Below are 23185 nucleotides of genomic sequence, written 5' to 3'. Positions count from 1 at the left end.
TTTTATCAGACGAATGTAATGTTACATTATCGTACTTTTCCTCCTCTTTGTTGTTACTGTGATCAGGTACGGTCTTTCTTTTCACATTTTCTTGGGATCGCTTCTTTTATTAGTTGATGTGAAGGGCATTCGTCATCATAAAGATTGTGAATGCGTTTACAATTCTGTAAAAACAAATAAATAGACAAGCCTGTGACTGTACGACGTTTGTGTATATAGGGTAATATAGATGTATTTTGTACGATATTCGAGAATCAAACCATGTGACTGAGAATAACAATGTTTGAATGTCTCTTTCGTAAACAAGAGAAACTTTTGTTATTTAACTAATTACGTCGGAGTTCGTGATAGGAGGCAATCATCTCCAATATGAGTGACACATTAGACGCCAGTAAGCTCAAAGTGGCCGAATTGAAGGCCGAACTGCAGGTCAGGGGGCTGGATACGAAGGGAAATAAGGCGCTGTTGGTGGAGCGCTTGAGGGAGGCCCTCGAACGGACTGACGACAACGACGATGAAGGGACAGGTTTGTGGCCGAAGCATTTTATTGACGAACTTGACTACCATTTTCTTTACATGGCTTTACTTTTGAGCTCTAAATATTCGATAAAAGTTTAGGGCGAGGGCTTGTCATCTGTCGAGTACCGCTGGGCGGCCTCTGTAATTCGGGTGAACGCGATGGACGTCGTCGGAGTTTCGATACCTAGCTAGGTAGCTACCCTTATGCCCAGATTTTACGGCGGATTTGTTATCGGTAGAAGATTTGATTTTATTAATCTCCACTGAATTAAACCTAAATCTCAGCGGATACAGACTTGGGAGGCAGAGGCAGTGGCAGACGTGAAAACGGCCCGAATTTATGGTCACCATTAGGGTAAGCAACCAAATGGACAAGCTGCGGTCACCGTAAACGTGTTCGGACCCACCTTCAGAAATATTACTTTAACAAGTCCTGACACCGGAGATGGGTACCAGTCATGAGTCATACTACCTAGTAGGTCGTGGGAGTAATAGGTACTTACCTAGTAGGCTATACTACCTACCTAGGGTAGATCATCACAGCAGGCCAAGCAGGCCACCTACCATCAATGCAAGCCACCCTCCGAAAAAGTACATTATAACGCGTCCTGACACCCGAGATGGGCATCAGTCGCGACTTGTTGTTGGTGAGAAACGGAGCTAAAGACCTCTACTCTCCTTTCGAAGTAAGTATTTTCTCAAAAGTTAGAAATTAAGGCCAAATTTTAAGATTTAAACAGAGGGTACTGAAAACGGTCTCAAACGTAGTGCAAATCTCACCAAAAAACGCGTTCAACATTTTACTACAACTCGAGGTATTTAGAAAGATTGACGCCATCTCGATGTTTACGGAGTAGCTTGTGTCAATAAAAACTAACCATTTCCTGTGATAAATCCGCACACCACTTGTACCCACAGACGCTGGAGCACTTTTATCACAACAATCGAAACACGATTTCTCATCAACAACAAGCCAGGCGTAAACAGCTGTTGGGTAGAAGATGACGAGAAGCGTGCTCTTGGCTAATTTTTAAATAAGTAGTAAAACATCAATATTTTACATATTTATGATGATTAATTTGAAAATATTCATTATTGAAAAAGTAACTCGACTCTGACTCAAATTTAAGTAATTATTTTTCTGAATTAGAACGTTCTTTCAAGTTCTGTATTATGACGTCACGACATCTTGACTTTCGTCCCTATTGTAAATAATTGCTATACTCAACTGTCATTGCAGAACAGTTTACCAGTTATTCATGCAGATTGTTATCAGCTATACATGTAATTGTTATAATCGTAATGCGCATATATATCTTTATTATTTACTTTTTGGATATATGAAGATGTTTTACTGCTGGATTATCGCCGTAGTGTGACGCAATCGTTTTCGGTCCATGGGCCTCTTGTCTGTTTTCGCACCATAAGAAATTATGGGGCCGAATTTGCAATGACCAGAAAGTCGTTAAAAGAGGAAAGTTAGCATTGAGGGGCATATGTTTTGACTGAGAAAAATACAAATTTATTCAATAGCTAGCTTGTAAAAAATACTTGGTTATAAAAACTTGATTGACAACTAAGCAGCATGTCTACTATGGGTTTCAGAGACAGTGCAAGCAGGTTTTTGGGCAATACCTATTTCTGTAACGAACACTCTTAACAGAACGAGATTTTGCTATAGTGCATTACACCCAGTGCCGTAATTTATAAGGGTATCGTGAATCACTAATCGTAAAGAATAACGACACTTGTCCTTGTACCAAGAGACAAAAACTCCATTATGCAGAAATGGATACGAACACGCGTATAAAGCTCCACCTACCCTCTCCCCAACGACCCCTCCACCGCCATCCCTCTTTTCTTCGTCCGCCTTCTCTCTCTCTCTCGCTCTCTCTCTCTCTCTCTCTCTCTCGCTCTCTCTCTCGCCTCTCTCTCTCTCTCTCTCTGTTGCCATTCGGTATGTGTTGACCCTCCAAACTGGGTATAAGACTACACACAAAACGTTGAAATTGGTGAAATTAGGCTATGTATTGGAAGTATATATACATAAATATTAAAGCAATTTTTATCATTATTGCATTACTATGACAACTAGAATTCATGGAAACAGTTTATAACCTGTTAAGCGTCACCCACGTAATAATACGTTTACCGCGATCTACTCGGTAGCGCCTTCAACGGGATATTACGTTCAAGACTTTAACTGTGCTTGTCAAGCCGTCAGCCCCGTAATAATACGTTTACTCGTATAGAAAGTGTAGGAACATCATTTGGTAACACTCAGCACATGGGAAACTTATTTCCAGCCTGGCAACTCTTTCCTGGTGGTCGCTTATGCTAGAAAACTGCCTGTCCCTGTTGGTTTTCTTTCAATACGCTTCGGGCGTTTATCGAGACAAATTGGATTTCGCGTCTTTCACAATGAATGTCCCAAGAGGAGGCATATTTCTTTAGGTGAGATCAATCAAATACTAGATGAGGAGTGTGATATTGATAACCTATTTGATGATGAGAGCTCTAGTTTTCTGAATCCTCCAGTGATGATACAAACTTTTCTTCCAATTGCGGGAGTGAAGATGACTTTTCTTTGCCGAGTGACTGGACTCCGAGAGAGAGAGAGAGAGAGAGAGAGAGAGAGAGAGAGAGAGAGAGAGAGAGAGAGAGAGAGAGAGAGAGAGAGAGAGAGAGAGAGAATTTCCTACAGTTAATTACAGTATGAATAACAAGCATAAAAATCAATATTAACTTTGAAAAACTATCATCAGTGCTATGATCGCTGATTACAAAAAAAGCGTGACGGTACGTTAGCAGCGAGCTCATCAGGGGCGGACGCTTAACAGGATAATGGAACGGCGTATGTGTGAAGCCTCCACTAATGTGGCAACGATGATTTTGCCATTCTTAGCATGCAAACATTAAAGCATGAAACATTAAGGTTACATTTATTTCTGGCATACGATTATTTAAGAAATTCAAAATACTAATAAAGACTGAAATCAATGAAAAGTGCTAGCAAAAACAAAAAAGCAAAAAAAAAAAAAAAACGTAGTCGTTCCTCTATGCACTTTTCCGTATTCGTTCCTCTATGGTTTTCGGCAGCCAGATGTACGAAAACGTTAGACATGAATTAAATCAAAATTTTAAATAACAATGTTAGAAATTTAAACTAAATAACGAGTAAAGTAAACAGTTTAGGGAATAAAACTTTGCAGTTTCGTCGTCTGTCGTCGTCTGCTGTTTGTAATTGTGTTTATGGCGCGCGCGCTTAGAAACCAGGAACAGCAACGGGTTTAAAGTGCAATGTGGAGTGAACTGAGACCAAAATGTGTATAATAACAATCAAATAAGCACTGTGGAGTTTCAGTTGTGATGGCAGTAAGGATAAAAACCGCCGATTACAAGGTAAGAATGAATTCAGTTCCAACCATAACCCCGGGAATAACAAGTTTCATACTTTCACTAATATAGGCAACAAAATGTTGTTTGTTCCGACACGGCATACAAACCTTCGGTCCTTTTACAATAGGAAGGTACTAGCGGCAGCTGGATAGGTCGTAAGCTTTCGAACAAGGGGTTCGGTAGTTAACTGCTTGTCCGACAGGCGCGCGCGCGCGACTGGGAGGTAAACAAATCACTTTTGCTTTCGGCCTCACAGTGGATGGACGTGTGTGTTCGACGCTCTCTGCCCGCTGCTCGTCGTTTGCTTTCTGAGTATTTGGTTGTAATTGTGTATGAAAGAGTATTGTAAGTACAATCATTCTCTCTTTGCATAATAATTACTGCCTTCAATTGAATTATGATGGAATCTCCTCGCCTCGCTACCCCAAGGAGACTTTGCCCGGGTATCGAAGGGCGTAAATGTGGGAAGTTTAGATCGTTCCCAGAGATTGACCCTCATATTTTGTGTGCTCGGTGTCGGGGTGCGAATGCACCCGCCCCGGGCCGAGCCCTGTGATGTATGTAATGACTGGTCGGAGGTGCAGTGGACTTTGTATGAGGGCAGGAAGAAGCGAAGGCCTGCAAAGGAGTCGTCGGAAAGCTCTCCCGCGACTCCTTTGGTGACGGACACTTCGTCTTCTTTCCTGCCGCCCGCTCAACTTCCACGTCTCGCGCCTTCCCCTTCTTCGGGGGGTGTCTAGGTCCTTCTCCTCTCCTGACGTGTCGAGTGTGGAGGAGGGCGCTAGATACCCTGATGTAGAGTTGTACTCTGGGTCCTCTATCCGCTCGTCTTCGCTGCGAGCGGGTAGAGGATCCCTTCTAATCACCCGACTTTTGCCTCCTCAGGTGCGGTTGCCGTGAAGGATGACCTCGGACAGGTGTGGGCATCGTTGGGGCTGCAGGGCGTGCCGAGTGTCCAGGGCTGCTCTATCATCTCGCTGGCTCCGTGGCGGTCACTCATGCAACGGTCACAACCACCACCACGACCCTTACAACACCCGGCTACGCGTCACCTCCTCACCTGGTGTACACCCAGCACGCGGTCTCTGTGACACCCACAACATCGGTGCAGGGGCCAGTCGCCGTAACTCGGGGGAGTGTGATGCCGCCACCTGGGTTTGCCGTGCTGCCGCGACCGGACTTCATGTGCCACGAAGAGCTCGCCCCTGGACCTCCCACCGGTACCGAGGACGTCTGTGCCGCTGGTTCGACCACCTGGACCGCCCACACAGCCTGCCGTACCTGCCGTGACCACCGCTGCTGTTCCTGTTCCTGCTCCTGCCGTCTCGACTGCCGTTCCTGTGATGCTCGCACCTGCTGATGTTGTTCCTGTTCCTGGCGCCGCTGCTCCCGATGCTGGTCTGTTCGGACAGGTACGTCCGGGCCCTGTTGCTTCGGCAACAGCAGCCCCGGCTCCGTCCTGGATGACAGACCTGACGTCGGTCCTGAGGAGGTTGACGAAGAAGAAGAAGAAGAGGAGGAAGGTGTCGTCGTCGTCTTCATCGTCTTCTTCGTCGTCGTCGTCGTCTGCCGCCTCTTTCCCCTTCTTCTTCTAAGGCCCCACCGCCTAAGAAGAAGAAGGTTTGCCTCCCCCCCCCTAAGACGTCTCCTTCGGGAACTTCTAAGGGCCCGTCTCGCTCCGGTGAGACGGTGGGGGGTTCTTCCGCTGGTCGCCCTGCTCCTTCGGGTAGCAGGACCCGTCTCTTCTTCCCTCCCTTCTTCTCCGCCGCAAGGAAGAAGACTACGGGGACCAGAGGGGTGCCGGCTAACACCGGCACTTCCTCGCCTGCTGTCAGTGGTTCGGCCACAGCAGCAGGATCCGGCTCGGCCGCTCGTCTTCGCGAGAGGTACCGAGTGTACGGTCGCCTAACAGTGACCGTACAGCCAGGAACCAGACCTCTGAGTCCGCTCAGCGTCAGGTTCACGGCACGGAGCGGAAGACTGTGACATCCGCTCACGCGGCTCTCACCAGACCAGCTCTCGCTCTCACGGCGAGCAGCTGGCTGGCACCCCGGTGCGGGACGTGACGGTCCATGACCGGCCACGGGCTGAGGCTGGGAAGAGGTCCCCCCGTTCGCCGGCACCAGCCACGGCTGGTGCCAGCGAACTGACGCACCGTGAGGATACGCACCGATCTCACAGTGACAGTGGAGCTCGCCGGTCGCCTGACCGTCGCTCTCTGCAGAGAGCGATCTTTTTTGGGTACGGCGACCAGCACTAGCTCCTCTGACACACGAGACCGGGGCCGCTGTTCTCGGTCCAGCCGTTCTCCACAGCGAGACGGCTCGACTAGGTCTGCAGCTCGATCACCACCGCGGGTTGGCGAATCGACCTGCAGTCCTCCCAAGACCCCACTGGTTCTGCCAGCGAGCGAGGAGGGGTGGAGCGTCAGGTCTGCCTCTCCCATACCTTCAACCTCCTCGGGTTACACCGGGAGTGACGAGGTATTGAGGAGTGATCGTGAGGGGTGCGCCCCTCAGGATCCCGCCACGTCGTCGTACGTACCAGGCTCGGTTCTCGGACCAGCCAGGTCGTACGCACAGGTGGTTGGAGGAGACCGAGAGGGGGCTGTCGCTGCTCCTCTCCTTGAGGGAGGAGGGTCTCGGGAGATGCTCCTGTTTGAGGGACTGGACGGTCCGACTCCACAGGATGCTATCACGCCCGAGATCCAGAGGAACTTTGCCGAGGTTATTGCGCTGATTCGTCAGCACGACCTCGGGGAAGGATCGCCGCTCCCACCATCCCGAGCGTCCCGGCTCGAGTCGTTCTGGGGTGCCCGAAGAGGGAACCCAGACCGACGGTGGGTTTGCCGCGTTCACAGCTTGCGGACTCAGTGCTGGACCAGGTTGAATCGCTTGTCTCCGGGCAAGACGGTTCGCTCAAGTCTGGCAGGTCGAACAAGCTGCTTCCACCTCCTCTGCTACGACAGCGGCGGTTTTACGTGCCATCTGAAGACCCGATGCCGCCCAAACAGGTCAACCCGGAGTTAGCTAGGCTGACTCCGGGTGTGTCTCTGCAAACAGCTCCTGTCCGAGAACCTGTGGTTCTCGCAGCAAGAGGCACTAGGCCTGGAATCTACCGCCATGGCAGCTTTCCAGGCCGTCTCCTGGCTAGATCTGTGGTCCCTCACAGTATCTAAGGTCGCAGCCAACTCCGGGGGATTTTCTCCCGAAGAGGACTCGGCCTTCAGGAGACTTTGCCAGTCTGGGGGAAGAGCCATCTCCTTCCTTGCCCACCAGACGGTGAACCTGTGGGCCAACCTGGTTCTCCGACGAAGGGACGCTGTCCTTACTCGGGTTTCCAGGGCGGCCGGGCGTGAGGCGGCGTTGGGGCTTCGAAACGGACCTCTACGGAGTTCCACGTCTCTCTTCCCAGGAGAGATGGTGGACGCTGTGGTGGACAGACGGCGCACTGATGACAGTGACCGTCTGGTTCACCAGGCAGTCTCGAAGGCTTCTGGGCAGCCTCGGACTGCGGCCAAGTCTAAGAGCTCGGCTAGCGCTTCCTCGGCTGCTAAGACGGTTGCTGCGTCGAAGACCCCGAGGAATGACTCTGTCTTCTTCGACTTCTAGCAAGGGGGGCCGTAACCAGCCCTCCTCCCAGCCCTCCTCATCCCGTGGAGGCTCTGGGAAGAAGTCGAAGAAAGGGGGGAAACGCTAGGGACGGCGTTCCCCCTCACCTGCTGCCGGAATGGGGGGGTGCCTGGCCAGCCATTGGGCAACTTGGCAGCGCTACGGCGCCGAGACCTGGATTGTAGATGTCCTTCGGGAGGGATATCTATTACCCTTCGAATCTCCGGCCACCCTCACCTCCAACCCGGTCCAACAGCAGTCGTACGTTCCAGGGTCATCGAAGGACGTAGCACTCAGACAGGAGATCAAGACCATGCTGAGCAGAGAGCTGTAGAGATCGTCACGGATCAGTCACCGGGCTTTTACAGTCGACTCTTCCTGGTGGAAAAAGTCTACGGGAGGCTGGCGCCCGGTGATAGATCTCTCTCCCCTGAACGGTTTGTTCGCCAGACCCGGTTCACGATGGAGACGGCACGCTCAGTGCTCGACTCCATCAGGGGAGGAACGATTTCATGCTTTCATGGGGACTTGAAGGATGCGTATTTCCAAATACCCATTCATCAGTCCTCCAGAAAGTACCTCCGCTTTCATCCTCGACGGGACGGTGTACCAGTTCAGGGCACTGTGCTTCGGTCTCTCAACCGCCCCACAGGTGTTCACGCGAGTGTTCACTCTGGTGTCTGCTTGGGCCCATTCGCACGGGATACGTCTGATGAGGTATCTCGACGATTGGTTAGTCCTGGCGAGCTCCCGCTCGCAGTTGCTACAGGACAGGGATCGACTGCTCGAGTTCTGTCGCGATCTGGGGATCGTTGTGAACTTCGAAAAGTCCGATCTCGAGCCCAAGCAGAGGATGAAGTACCTGGGTATGCTGATCGACACTGGTAGCAGGGCGAGTCTTCCCACCGCAGACTCGCGGATCAGCGAGGATTCAGGGAGGCAGCCACCAGTTTCCTGTCTCGGAGGAACAGGTAGCTCAGCGATGGCAAGTCGTGATCGGACACCTGTCGTCACTCGAGAAGTTAGTCCCTCACGGGCGTCTCACCTGCGGTCTCTTCAGTGGAGACTAAAGGAGAGTTGGTCACAGGCGACGGATCCCCCAAGCTTTCCAGTGTCACTGACACAGGAGGTGAGGCAGGACCTAGCCTGGTGGCTCGACGACAGGAACCTCTTAAGAGGAGTGCCACTGCGCACTCCCCCCCCGGACATGCAGCTGTTCTCAGACGCATCGACCGAGGGATGGGGCGCACACCTGGAGGAGTTGCTGACTTCAGGAGTGTGGGACGAGAACGACAAGCCTACCTTCACATCAATGTTCTGGAACTCAAGGCAGCGTTCCTCGCTCTCCAAGAGTTTTCAGGACCGCTTGATGGGACACTCAGTGGTGTTTGATGTGCGACAACACCACGGTGGTGGCTTACGTTAACAAACAGGGGGGGCCTAGTGTCTCTCCCGTTGTACCAGTTGACTCGGCAGGTGCACGAGTGGGCTCAGGCACACTCAATAGAGCTGTCGGCACGCTACATTCCAGGGAAGAGGAATGTAGTAGCAGACACGCTCAGCCGTCGGGATCAGGTGATAGGGACCGAATGGTCTCTACACCAGGACGTGGCGGAAAGGCTCTTCGACCTGTGGGGGCGACCAGTCGTGGATCTTGTTCGCCACCCGGCACAACAGGAAGCTCCAGGTGTTCTTCTCGCCGTGCCGGACCCATGGGCAGCTGCAGAGGACGCTCTTCAACACCCGTGGGACAACCTCTTCGCCTATGCCTTTCCCCCGTTCAGCCTGATTCGCAAGGTGATCAGTCGAGCGCTGGTCACCCCGAATCTCAGGATGATCCTGGTGGCTCCCAAATGGCCACAGGCCATTTGGTATCCGGACCTGCTGGCTCTTTCTCGCAGGAGAACCGAGAGAGATTCCCCTTGGCACAACCTTCTCGCCCAGCCACACGTCGAGCTGTACCACCGAGCAGTCCAGTCCCTACGTCTTACACGGCTGGCTGTTATCCACCATCTCTTGCGAACGAGAGGCTTTTCTCGTAGCGCAGCAACAGAGATGGCTGGAAACGTCCGTCAGTCCTCTGCAGCTGTGTACCAGGGGAAGTGGGCCGTCTTCTGTGTGGGTTGGTGTCGTAGACGGGGTCTATCTCCTCTCAGAGCCACTCTTCAGCAGGTAGCGGATTTCCTCGTTTTTCTTCTTCGCCGATGAGAAAGCTCCCTCCCTCAGTCCCCACAGTTAAAGGATACAGAGCCGCCTTGGCGCTCGTCCTGAAACTGAGGGGGTTGGACATCTCGAACTCGTTCGAGATCTCCTTGCTTATGAGGAGCTTCGAAAGGTCTTGCCCACCCAGGGAACTCAGGCCCCTGCGTGGGACCGTGACCTTCTCGTCCTTAGGAGTCTGACTCGAACACCGTTCGAGCCACTCCGAGAGTCGTCAGACAGGGATCTGACCCTCAAGACCCTCTTCTTGCTGGCCCTGGCATCGGCGAAGAGAGTAAGGGAACTTCATGGTCTTTCCTATGATGTACGACACTCCAGGGGATGGGGATCCGTGACGCTCGATTTCGTCCCGAACTTCGTTGCGAAGACTCAGAAACCGTCAGATCCCTGATGACAGGTTCGAGTCATTCACGATTCCCTCCCTATTGGACTTCACCGATAATGATGCGGATGAGATGCTGCTTTGTCCTGTGAGGGCGCTACGGCGCTATCTGAAGAGAACTTCGACACCTCAGGCCTGAGTGTCGACGCCTCTTCGTTAGCACCGGGGTCACCAAGAAAGAAGTATCCAAGAACACTCTTTCATTCTGGCTGCGTGAGGTCATCAGGAGGGCGTATGAGGCTGATGGTAGTGACGACATCCGTACGTCCCGTCCGAGAGCTCACGAAGTCAGAAGTATTGGCCCCTCGTTGGCGTTTCGCAAGAACTTCTCCGTGGCGCAGGTCCTGAAGGCAGGGGTCTGGTCTAACCAGACTACCTTTACGTCCTTCTACCTTCGGGATATTGCCCACAGGTCCTTGGATACGTTTCCTTGGGACCCGTGGTGGCTGCTCAACAAGTTGTGTAGCTAACCCAGACCCTCGCAGGCTGAACAGCATCGAGTCCTGGTGTGACTGTGTGGATGGATGCGTGAGTGAGTGAGTGACTGGCTCTCTCTTCCCATCTTTTCCTTCCCCTCTACCTGTGGGCAGAGGGCCATGGTCGTCACTACGCTGGATGAGGACGAGATGCAGGTGAGCTATATGACAGAGCCCCATCCTATCCCTTCACTAGGGATAGGAGCAGAATATCCACCACTTCCTTCTGCAAGGGGGGGAAGTGGATGCCTACAAGAGTCAAACCCATGACTTTATATTTGCTCCTGTACAGGAACAAGTTCTTGCATTGCTGGTACGAAGAGATACGCATGCCTCTCTCTTAGTACTCGGTCCAGAGGTCTGACCATTGATCCTGCGGTGCACACCCCGATCAATCGGACAGAGGCTTGGATCCCTCCCTCGCTCTTACGACCAGGGAGGCTTCCAAGGTTGGGCGAACACCAGTCTGTTCACAAAAGACTCAGATTCCACCCACCAAGAAGTGAGTCTTCCTATTGTAAAAGGACCGAAGGTTTGTATGCCGTGTCGGAACAAATGACAATTTGTCCAAAATTGCATTTTTCCTAACTATACAAACCTGAGGTCCTTTTACACATAGCCCCACCCTCATGCCACCCCTCACTCTGCAGTTTTTGCTTGGGCCAAAGCAAAAGTGATTTGTTTACCTCCCAGTCGCGCGCGCGCGCCTGTCGGACAAGCAGTTAACTACCGAACCCCTTGTTCGAAAGCTTACGACCTATCCAGCTGCCGCTAGTACCTTCCTATTGTAAAAGGACCTCAGGTTTGTATAGTTAGGAAAAATGCAATTTTGGACAAATTGTCATTTTATTGTGCTGATTACAACTGCAATCTTGAGTAAGATCAATAAACGTTACATACATACGCTAACATTGTTCAAATGAGTGCTGGGAAGGCTGGGGAAAGATGGTGGCCGTCACTGATGAGAACCGTCCATGAAAAACGTAGCCGCCATATTGGATTTCAAAACTGCCTTGAAAACATATTTTACGAAGAGCTCACATGCTTATTTTAGTTCGTATGGGGCTTTCATATATCACAATATGTTGACGAAACTTCAGTCTTTTAAATGGTATGCTTAGAGTTGCAATTGTATTCATGTTTCACCAATTAAATATCGAGTGAATAAGACCCGTCTACCGTGATGAGGGTTGGCCTGTTGTGATGTTTCCCCCTAGGTAGTACCTGAGACGAGACTCGTGGTTGGTGCCCATCTCCGGTGTCAGGACTTGTTAAAGTTCTTTGGTAGATGAGAATACCATGTCCTGACCTAGGCTAAGTAACCAGGATTGGGGCGCCATTCCTGGCTGGGTGTTGGGGGTCAACGCTCCACCTGGACCCCCCAAGTACCAACTCAATACTGTATCGGAAACGGATTGGCACCTCGGTGGGAATAGGTTAAAAAAACCGCATGGTACAGGGGTGGACCATGTACGATCAACGTGTACAAACCCTAATAAAAGTACATTATAACGCGTCCTGACATTGGAGATGGGCATCAGTCACGACTTGTGTTGGTGAGAAACGAAGCTAAAGACCTCTACTCGCCTTTCAAAGTAAGTATTTTCTCCCAAGGTAGAAATTAAGGCCAAATTTTAAGATTTAAACAAAGGGTAGTGAAATGGTGGTGGTACAAGGCAAGTCCAAATCTCACCAAAACGCGTTCAACATTTTACTTACAACTCGAAATATTTGAGGGATTGACGCCATCTCGATGTTTACAGAGGCGTATTGTGTCAATAAACTTCCTATTTTCTGTGATAGCTAAATCCGCACACCACTTTCACCCACAGACACTGGGGCACTTTCATCACAATAATCGGAACACGGTCCCTAACCAGCTTGTTTGTTAGTAAACAACTGTTTTGATAGAAGACGACGACGAAGCGTGCACTTGGATAATTTTTTAAATGAATAGTAAAACATCAATATTTTACATATTTATGATGATTAATTTGAAAATATTCATTATTGAAAAAGTAACATGATTCTGACTCAAATTTAAGTAATTATTTTTTGGAATTAGGGTAGATCACCACGGCAGGCCAACCCTCATCACGGTGGACGGGTCTTATTCACTCGATATTTAATTGGTGAAACAAGAATACAATTGCAACTCTAAGCATACCATTTAAAAGACTGAAGTTTCGTCAACAATGTGATATATTTTTTTTGAAAGCCACCCCACACGAACTAAAATAAGCATGTGAGCTCTTTGTAAAATATGTTTCAAGGCAGTTTTGAAATCCAAAATGGCGGCTACGTTTTTCATGGAGGTTCTGATCAGTGATGGCCACCATCTTTCCCCAGCCTTCCCAGCACTCATTTGAACAATGTTAGCGTATATATGTAACTTTTATTGATCTTACTCAAGATTGCAGTTGTAATCAGCACAATAAAACAACATTTTGTTGCCTATATTAGTGAAAGTATGAAACTTGTTATTCCCGGGGTTATGGTTGGAACTGAATTCATTCTTACCTTGTAATCGGCGTTTTTATCCTTACTGCCATCACAACTGAAACTCCACAGTGCTTATTTGATTGTTATTATACACATTTTGGTCTCAGTTTTTCACTCCACATTGCACTTTAAACCCTTGCTGTTTCTGGTTTCTAAGCGCACGCCATAAACACAGTTATGAAAGCAGACGACGACAGACGACGAAACTGCCAAGTTTTATTCCCTAAACTGTTTACTTTACTCGTATTTAGTTTAAATTTACATTGTTATTTAAAAAATTTTGATTTAATTCATGTATATTATCCCTTTTTTGCAACCAAATTACCCCGAAAAATTACAGATATTTCTAAAAGTGATAAAATCAAAATGTTTTCTAACGTTTTCCGTACATCTGGCTGCGAAAACCATAGAGGAACGAATACGAAAAGTGAATATATACATGTTTTTTTTTTTTTTTGCTTTTTTTGTTTTTGCTAGCACTTTTTCATTGATTTCAGTCTTTATTAGTATTTTGAATTTTCCTTTAACTAATCGTATGCCAGAAATAAATGTAACCTTTTAATGTTTGCATGCTAAGAATGGCAAAAATTCATCGTTGCCACATTAGTGGAGGCTTCACACATACGCCGTTCCATTATTATAAACTGTTTCCATGAATTCTAGTTGTCATAGTAATGCAATAATGATAAAATTGCTTAATATTTGATGTATATATACTTCCAATACATAGCCTAATTCACCAATTTCAAACGTTTTGTGTGTAGTCTTATACCCAGTTTTGGAGTCAACACATACGAATGGCAACAGAGAGAGAGAGAGAGAAAGGAAGGCGGAGGAATGAAGAAGAAAAGGGATGGCGGTGGAGGGGGGGGGTGTGGGGAGAGGGTAGGTGGAGCTTTATACGCGTGTTCGTATCCATTTCTGCATAATGGAGTTTTGTCCTCTTGGTACAAGGACAAGTGTCGTTATTCTTTACGATTAGTGATTCACGATACCCTTATAAATTACGGCACTGGGTGTAATGCACTATAGCAAAATCTCGTTCTGTTACGCGTGTTCGTTACAGAAATAGGTTTGTTCCAATACGTAATACAAACCATCGGTCCTTTAACAATAGGAAGTAGCTAGCGGCAGCTGGAACGGTCGTAAGCTTCGAACAAGGGGAGAACGGTAGTTAACTGCTTGTACGCGCGCGACTGGGAGGTAAACAAACCACTTTTGCTTTCGGCCGCGTTGTGAAGGACGTGTTCGTCATCGCTCTCTGCCCGCTTCATCGTCGTATGCTTTGTGTTTATATTGTGTTTTTCTACTAATGGTTTGTTTGACTTGAAAATGAAACTGTAAGTACACTGTTTTCATTTTCATTACTTAATTATGAACCAACATGGAGTTATCGCCGTAGATGCGGCGATTTCCTCTCTTTTCATGAATTGAACCCTTGAATTATGTCTCGGTGCCGAGGGCGGGCGCGCTTGCGCCGAGGTCAGTATTTTGGGCGAAAGTGTGTAATTGAAAAATGTAAGTACCTCTTTTCATTATATTTTTGCCCTGTGCGTTCGTTACCGAGAGTGTGATTGCGCTCGGCACGAGCCTTTTAATTTTGTATAATAGAATGCAATGGAAGTGGATTCGCAATTGCAATATTCTTTTCATTTTCATTTATTTATTTGCATGAAATTTAATTTGGATCAATTTTCGTTCTTACCCGGGAATTGATCCTTACGATTTTTTTTATGTGAAAGTGAAATCGCAAGTGCAGTATTCTGTTTCATTTTCATATATATTTATGATAGCATCATATTATTGAATCAAGTTTCCGTTCTTACCCAAGGGAATTGATCTTTCCCCCTTTAAGTTCTATGAAGTGAATCGCAAGGGCAGTATTCTGTTTCATTTTCATATTACTTTTCACTGCTGTGCGGGGGTAGGGGAAGCGAAGGTCTGCCAGGAAGTCGTCGGAAAGCTCTCCCGCGACTCCCTTGGTATCCGATTCTTCGTCTTCCTTCCTGCCCCCGCTCAGCTTCTTCGTTGTATTTGTATTTGGGGTCTTCCTTGCGTTCGGGTGGGGCATGTCTTCCCCCGTGCGTGAGGGAACCCCTCTTACTAATCTATCTATGTTACCGCAGGTACTACATCCGTGGGAGACGACCTTGGACAGGTATGGACCACCGCGGAGGCAGGGCGTGCCTAGCATCCACGGGCTGCTGCAGCGTCTAGCGAGGTCTGGGGCGGTCTCCACTACTACCACGGCCGCTTATGCTGCTCCCCCCCCTCCTGGTCTACACTCCCCTTGCTGTGTCGATGACGCCGTCTGCCGCTACTAGGGCCGCCGCCGTACCGAGGTGGGGTTGCCGCCGCCGCCTGTTTCTTCGTGTTGCCTGCCCCAGACTTCCGCTGTTCCAGCAGTCGCCCTGGACCGGCCGCCAGGACCCAGGTTCCGCTGGCTGCCGATGATTCTACGAGGCGATCGCTGGCCTGCCGTACCTGCTACTGATGTGATTCCCGCTGTTGGCTTGGCTGTCCCTTCTGGGTCTACCGCTGCCGCTGTGCCTGCCGCTCCTGAGCTGGTTGCTGTTCCTGTCGCTCCTGGTTCCTGAGCCTGTCCATGCTGGTCCTGCCCACGGTGGTGTCTTCCCCAGTCCCAGGTCCTTCCGGACAGGTGCAGCTCGGGCCGTGTTGCTTCGGCAATAGCCCCGGCTCCGGCCTGGATGGAGGACTTGACGACTGTCCTGCGTGAGCTGACGAGGAAGAGGAGAATGAGGAAGCTGTCATCTTCGTCTTCATCGTCTGCTGCTGCCTCTTCCCCTTCGACTTCTAAGGCCCATAAGCCGAAGAAGAAGAAGGCTGCCTTCCCCCTAAGAAGTCTCCTTCGGAACTTCTAAGGGCCCGTCCCACCCCAGTGGGACGGGGGGGTGGGGGGGTCCTTCTGCTGGTCTCCTGCTCCTTCGGGAGCGGGCCGTCTCCCCTTCCGTAAGGAAGAGATAGACGGGGACCAGAGGAGTATCGGTTTAGCTCTGGTACTTCCTCACCTGGTGCTAGCGGCGATGCCCGCTACGCCAGGTTCCGGCTCGGTCTCTCGTTCGCGAGAGATCCCGAGTGTACGTTCTCCCTCGGGAGACCGTATGCAGCCAAGTTTCGGCACCAGAGTTCGCTCGGCGCCAAGACGCGGCACGGAGCAGAAGGCTGGTGAGAGACGCTCAGGTGACTCTTGCCAGGCCAGCGGCCGCTCTTGCAGCGACCAGCTGTCCCTGGTAACCCGGGTTTTCCCCCCTAAGAAGGCTCCTTCGGGGAGCTCTTCTGCTGGCCTCCCTGCTCCCTCGGGAACAGGGCCCGTCTTTTCTTTCTACCAAGGAGAAGAAGACGGGGCGGGGACCAGAGGAGTACCAGCTTCGGCTGGCACTTCCTCGCCTGGTTCTAGCGGTTCTGCCGCTAAACCAGGATCCGCCTCGGCTTCTCGTTAGCGAGAAGTACCGAGTGGACGGTCTCCCGCGGGAGACCGTCCAGCCAAAGTCTTGACAACCCGAGCTCGCTCGCACCGCCAAGGACCGAAGCGCGGAGCAGAAGACTGGCGAGTGTCGTGCAGACGACTCTCGCTAGGCAGTGGACGCTCTCGCAGCGACCAGCTGGCTGCTCGGGTTGACGTGACGGTCGCTGACCAGCCACGGGTTGAGGCGAGAAGGGTCCCCGCGGTCGTCGGTACCAGCCACGCTGGTACCAGCGGCTCGACGCGCCGAGAGGACGCTCGCCGGTCTCACCGCGACAACGAGCCTAGCAGGTCACCTGACGCCGCTCCCATCGGGACCGGGCGGAGACGGTAACCAGCAACAGCTCGCCTGACGCTAGAGATCAGCGTCGACGTTCTCAGCCGAGCCTCTCGCCCCAGCCGAGCGGCAAGGCTAGGCCTGCTGCTCGATCGCCACCGCGGGTTGATGATCAGCAGCAGCCCTCCAAGCACGCTGGTCCTGCAGCGAGCTAGGGGGGGGCGTCAGGTCTGCCTCTCCTGTACCTTCAACCTCCTCGGGCTACACCGGGAGGAGCGTGGTACCTATGAGTGATCGCGAGAGGTGCGCCGCTCGCGATCCCGCTATGACGCCGTATGGACCAGGCACGGTTCTAGGACCGACCAGGACATATGCGCAAGTAGCTGGAGGCGACCGTCAGGGGTCTGCCGCTGTTCCTCCTTCGGAAGGAGGAGTTATCTCGGGATCTGTTCTTGCTGGAGGGATCTGGACGGTCCTACTCCGCAAGACGCGGTTGGACTCCCGAGATACAGAGGAAATTGCAGAAGTCATTAAGCTGATTCGTCAGCATAATGACCTTGCGGAAGGATTGCCGCTCCCCACCAGCAGAGCCCACGTCTCTGCTCGAGTCGTTTTTGGGGCCGAGAGGGAACCCAACAAACCGACGGTGGGTCTGCCGCGATCGGAGCTGCCGATTCTCGTCTCGAACAAGAAGGCTCTCTTTCTCTCAGTTCTGGCCGGGTCGATCAAGCTACTTCCACCTCCTCTACTGCGACAGCGGCGTTTCTACGTGTTCTTCGGACACCGTATTTTAAATACTCCTTCGGTCCTCCTGAGAGGTTTCGACCTCGACGAGGACTGGAATGAGTCGGAGGACGGTATCGGCTCTCTCCTGTCAGGTGTCGATCAGCCCCACCCAGACGACGTTCACAGTGGCGGCAGACCCTTACCTACAGTGAGAGTCGTAACCCTCCGCGGGAAAACGTTTTCTCCTGACGATACGTTTTCCCGGACTCTGAGAGACCATCGCCGCAAGGCGATGGCTGCTCCTATTCTTCTCCAACTGCTAGTTCCACTGGGAAGGCGAGCGAGTATCCAATTCCTCCCCCATTCCCTCTCTCCTTACGGCTACGAGGGAAAGGGGAGGGATCCTACAGAGATTTCTCTGTAGGATCCCACGTTCGGGACTGCGCTACCGGGGGGGACCTTCGGGTCCTACCTGACGTAAGCCCCGGTCGTTGAGGAGGGATCCTGCCCCATTCTCGATTTCTACGGGAATCGAGAGGACCACCAGCCGATATCGTTTCACGAATTCGGTGGGGGTTTCGCAGACTGCTTAGAATTCTAAGGAATTTCTAGCGCATTCAGAGTGTTCGAGTTTTTACGATCTCCAAACACTTAGGCGAGACCACGGTCTAAAGTGAGCGAGACGAGAATCCCCGATGTTACATGATAATCGGGAACCTCGCCTATGCTCGAATTCCTGGAATTTCTAGCATTGGGAAGAAGACTGCTGCTGAAAGAAACTATCTTACAGTAGGCGGACCACCTGGAATAGAGAAGATCGGACGGGAATATCAGTTGGCTTGAACTATCGTCTTAGTATTCTGTTCACCATTGAAGCTTTCCTTCGAGGAAGACTTCTCCTTCACTCTTTGATAGAGATCGAAGGTGGTCGATCTCCAATCCTTATTTTGTTTTCTTGAAGGAAAGAATTTAGGATGGAGATCGTTGTTCAGAATCCTACAAATATACTACGTATATTAACCTCGCGACATGATTCTACTAAGCATTGAATTGTCCGAGGGGTAGGCGCATATCCTAGTTTATCTACGGATTGCGACTTAAAAGAGAAGTATTCTAATTGAACTGCAACTCGGGGTTGCCTGCAACCTCCCAGGAGTTTTCAGTTTCAATTTTCATATACTTATGGTTTTGTCACGGACAACACCATTTCAAACTTTATATTTACCGAAATTCGTTTCGCCTAAATATAATTGCTCGAGCATATCTTTTATGCTCGGTAGTTTCTAGACCGAACGCATTCCCTTCGTGGAATAATGATTACCTGGCAACTCAGGATGACGGCAGTCAGCGAGAGCTCAGGCTCAACTACTGCGTATTGAAACTGCCTGATAGCAGCTCAGTATCAGCTGGGCCTCCGATATGCGCGGTCATGTATGTCTCTCTCTGCCCTGCTTTGATTGACTACCGAACCGTATCTCTGCCCAACAATCATGGACTTAGGTCTCTGATTAACGGGGATTCTCGCAATAATGAAGGACCCATCTACTGCTGTGACGCTAGATTCCATCGCTTCGACATTGCGAGAATTTTCAATAGAGATATCTCTTGGACTCTTTCATCTTTCTGTTTACCGCACGGTAACAGAAGTCTGTACAAGTCTCCCGCTGCATCGCACTGCGATAATGCGAATGATTTTGCAGACATCTGAGTTTTGTCTTCAAAATATCTCGTATTCGTAGGTGTACAATTGTTCATTGTTCAAAACCCGAATTACAAGATGTGTCAGAAGACATCGCCTACTCTCCGACCTGACAGCTCTACTTCCAAATGTTCAGCCCAATGAGAAGCAGTTCTTCAGGCGGCTTTCCCCTGTGTTTTCATTACTGAAGAACGCCCCGCTTTCATTGCAACTACGACTTCTCACCGGAACAGCAATGAAATAGCGGTTAGCGTTTTCAGTCATTTGTAAGCACAGGTTATGAATCTTGAGAACCTTCTTTCGATTCGTCTGTGAAGACGTAGGTTGCATTCAATATCTACCTTCGTCTTCAACGGTACATAGTGTTGTTTCTCCTTAGCTGAGATTCAACAACCATGAGATGTTTTGCCTTCAGGGACCTCGGTCTCTAGAAGGCAATTGACTTTCGCCTGTTGGGCACATGCCTTAAGAGAATCATCACCTCGCTGTCCGGCATTGGTGACAAACAAATACATTATTTGGTTTGGTCTCTCGGCATAACCCTTTAAAGGCGAAGGTCACGTGACTTACTCGGATGTTTTGACAACTTGCCTCCTACCGAACGCAGTCAGTCGGCAGCTGTCAGAGCGCCCCCGAGTCAGTTACGAACTACGCTGTTGACTTAGTTCGGTTGTTACAGAGCAATCATTACTTCGTTTTAATAGCTTGTCACAGTACCCATACCATTGCACACCCACCATGGAGTGTCGGTGTCCTATCCACTACCGAGAACTTCGCTGCATGGGGATAGGAGGATGCGAGAGACTTCGTGGCAAACGGACAGACCAGTATGGGTACTGGACATCACCGAAGTAGAGAAGAGGGATAGGTCATGCGACTATTTCCTTCTTTTCCTCTGAGGAAAACTGCATGACTTCTCCTGCGAAGTCAAGCATCCAGGGGATGGGGATCCGTGACGCTCGATTTCGTACCGAACTTTCGTAGCGAAGACTCAGAACATTCGGTCCCTGACGATTGGTTCGAGTCGTTCACAATCCCCCTCCCCCCCTAATGGACTTCACCGCCTCGATGCGAAGGAGATGCTGCCTTGTCCGCAAGAACTTCTCCTGGCGCAGGTACTGAAGGCAGGGGTCTGGTCCAACCAGACCACATGCCCTTCTTTACTTACCTTCGGGATATTGCCCACAGGTCCTTGGATCTTTTTCTTGGGACCCGTGGTGGCTGCTCAACACGTTGTGTAGCGAACCCAGACCCTCGCAGGCTGAACAGCATCAAGTCCTGGTGTGACCGTAAGAATGGATGAGTGAATGAGATGTGACTGGCTCCTCTTCCCATCTTTTTCTTCCCCTCTACCTGTGGTTAGAGGGACACGGTCGTCACCCTGCTGGATTAGGACAAGATGCAGGTGAGCTACTCAACAGAGTCCCCATCCTATCCCTTTCACTAGGGATAGGAGCGTATATCACACACTTCCTCAACAAGGGGGAGGAAGTGGATGCCAGCTTGAGACAACCCATACTTTATGTTGCCTCTTGCAAACAGGAACAGTTCTTGCTTGCTGGTACGAAGAGATACGCTTGCCTCTCTCTTAGTACTCGGTCGGGCCCAGAGGTCTGACCATTGATCCTGCGGTGCACACCCCGATCAATCGGACAGAGGCTTGGATCCCTCCCTCGCTCTTACGGACCAGGGAGGCATTCCAGGGATGGACGAACACCAGTCTGTTCATCAAAAGACTCAGATTCCTCCCACCAAGAAGTGAGTCTTCCTATTGTTAAAGGACCGATGGTTTGTATTACGTATCGGAACAAATGACAATTTGTCGAAAATTGCATTTTTCCTAACTATACAAACCTGAGGTCCTTTACATATAGTCCCCCTCCTCTGCCACCCATCACTCTGCGTATTTGCATGGGCCAAAAGCAAAAGTGATTTGTTTACTCGCGCGGTGGCGCGACTGTCGGACAAGCAGTTAACTACCGTTCTCCCCTTGTTCGAAGCTTACGACCGTTCCAGCTGCCGCTAGCTACTTCCTATTGTTAAAGGACCTCAGGTTTGTATAGTTAGGAAAAATGCAATTTTCGACAAATTGTCATATTGCCCAAAAACGTGCTTGCACTGTCTCTGAAAACCCATAGTAGACATGCTGCTTAGTTGTCAATCAGTTTTTATAACCAAGTATTTTTTACAAGCTAGCTATTGAATAAATTTGTATTTTCTCAGTCAAAACATATGCCCCTCAATGCTAACTTTCCTCCTTTTTAACGACTTTCTGGTCATTGCAAATTCGGCCCCATAATTTCTTATGGTGCGAAAACAGACAGAGGCCCATCCGGACCGAAAACGATTGCGTCACACTACGGCGATAATCCAGCCAGTAAAACATCATTCATATATCCAAAAAGTAAATAATAAAGATATATATGCGGCATTACGATTATAACAATTACATGTATAGCTGATAACAATCTGCATGAATAACTGGCAAACTGTTCTGCAATGACAATTGAGTATAGCAATTATTTACAATAGGTACGAAAGTCAAGATATCGTGACGTCATAATACAGACTTAAAAGAACGTTCTAATTCAGAAAAATAATTACTTAAATTTGAGTCAGAGTCGAGTTACTTTTTCAATAATGAATATTTTCAAATTAATCATCATAAATATGTAAAATATTGATGTTTTACTACTTATTTAAAAATTAGCTAAGAGCACGCTTCTCGTCATCTTCTACCAAAACAGCTGTTTACTCCTGGCTTGTTTGTTGGTGAGAAATCGTGTTTCGATTGTTGTGATGAAAGTGCTCCAGCGTCTGTGGGCACAAGTGGTGTGCGGATTTATCACAGGAAATGGTTAGTTTATTGACACAAGCTACTCCGTAAACATCGAGGATGCGTCAATCTCTAAATACCTCGAGTTGTAAGTAAAAATGTTGAACGCGTTTTGGTGAGATTTGCACTACGTTTGAGACCGTTTTCAGTACCCTCTGTTTAAATCTTAAAATTTGGCCTTAATTTCTAACTTTGGAGAAAATACTTACTTCGAAAGGAGAGTAGAGGTCTTTAGCTCCGTTTCTCACCAACAAGAAGTCGCGACTGATGCCCATCTCGGGTGTCAGGACGCGTTATAATGTACTTTTTCGGAGGGTGGCAACCGTTGAATGTAGGTGGCCTGGTTGGCCTGCCGTGGTGATCTACCCTAGAACATTCTTTTAAGTCTTGTATTATGACGTCACGACATCTTGGCTTTCGTACCTAGTGATTGTAAATAATTGTTTTACTCAACTTTCTTGCAGAACAGTTTACCAGATATTCATGCAGATTATCAGCTATTCATGTGATTGTAATAATCGTAATGCGCATATATATCTTTATTATTTACTTTTTGGTTATATGAACATGTTTTACTGCTGGATATTGCCGTAGTGTGACGCAATCGTTTTCAGTCCCTGGGCCTCTGTTTTCCGCACCATAAGAAATTATGGGGCCGAATTTGCAATGACAGAAAGTCGTTAAAAGAGGAAAGTTAGTATTGAGGGGCATATGTTTTGACTGAGAAAAATACAATTGTTCCGACACGGCATACAAACCTTCGGTCCTTTTACAATAGGAAGGTACTAGCGGCAGCTGGATAGGTCGTAAGCTTTCGAACAAGGGGTTCGGTAGTTAACTGCTTGTCCGACAGGCGCGCGCGCGACTGGGAGGTAAACAAATCACTTTTGCTTTCGGCCTGCTGGCGTGTGGACGTGTATCATCGCTCTCTGCCCGCTTCATCGTCGTTGCTTTCGCATGGTTGTGTTTTTCTTTTTCTATTTATCTAGTGAAACTGAATTGTAAGTACAATCATTTCATATTTATTTCCATTGAATTCAATTGTGAATTAAGG

At 49.3% G+C, this 23185-nt stretch overlaps 1 protein-coding gene across 1 annotated transcript in view; it reads left to right on the top strand.

Moving 5' to 3' along the window:
• Window positions 1–252: 252 nt before the first annotated feature.
• Window positions 253–23185, top strand: part of LOC135204505 (uncharacterized) — a 59858-nt gene continuing 36925 nt past the window's right edge. Inside the window, exon 1 of the mRNA XM_064234675.1 lies at window positions 253–526. Coding sequence (XP_064090745.1) covers window positions 370–526 — 157 coding nt within the window. The 5' untranslated portion in view covers window positions 253–369. The remainder of the gene's footprint in view (window positions 527–23185) is intronic.

Source organism: Macrobrachium nipponense, chromosome 47 (assembly GCF_015104395.2).
Source record: "Macrobrachium nipponense isolate FS-2020 chromosome 47, ASM1510439v2, whole genome shotgun sequence".
Taxonomy (NCBI): Eukaryota; Metazoa; Arthropoda; class Malacostraca; order Decapoda; family Palaemonidae; genus Macrobrachium; species Macrobrachium nipponense.
This window is presented reverse-complemented; position numbering and strand designations above follow the sequence as displayed.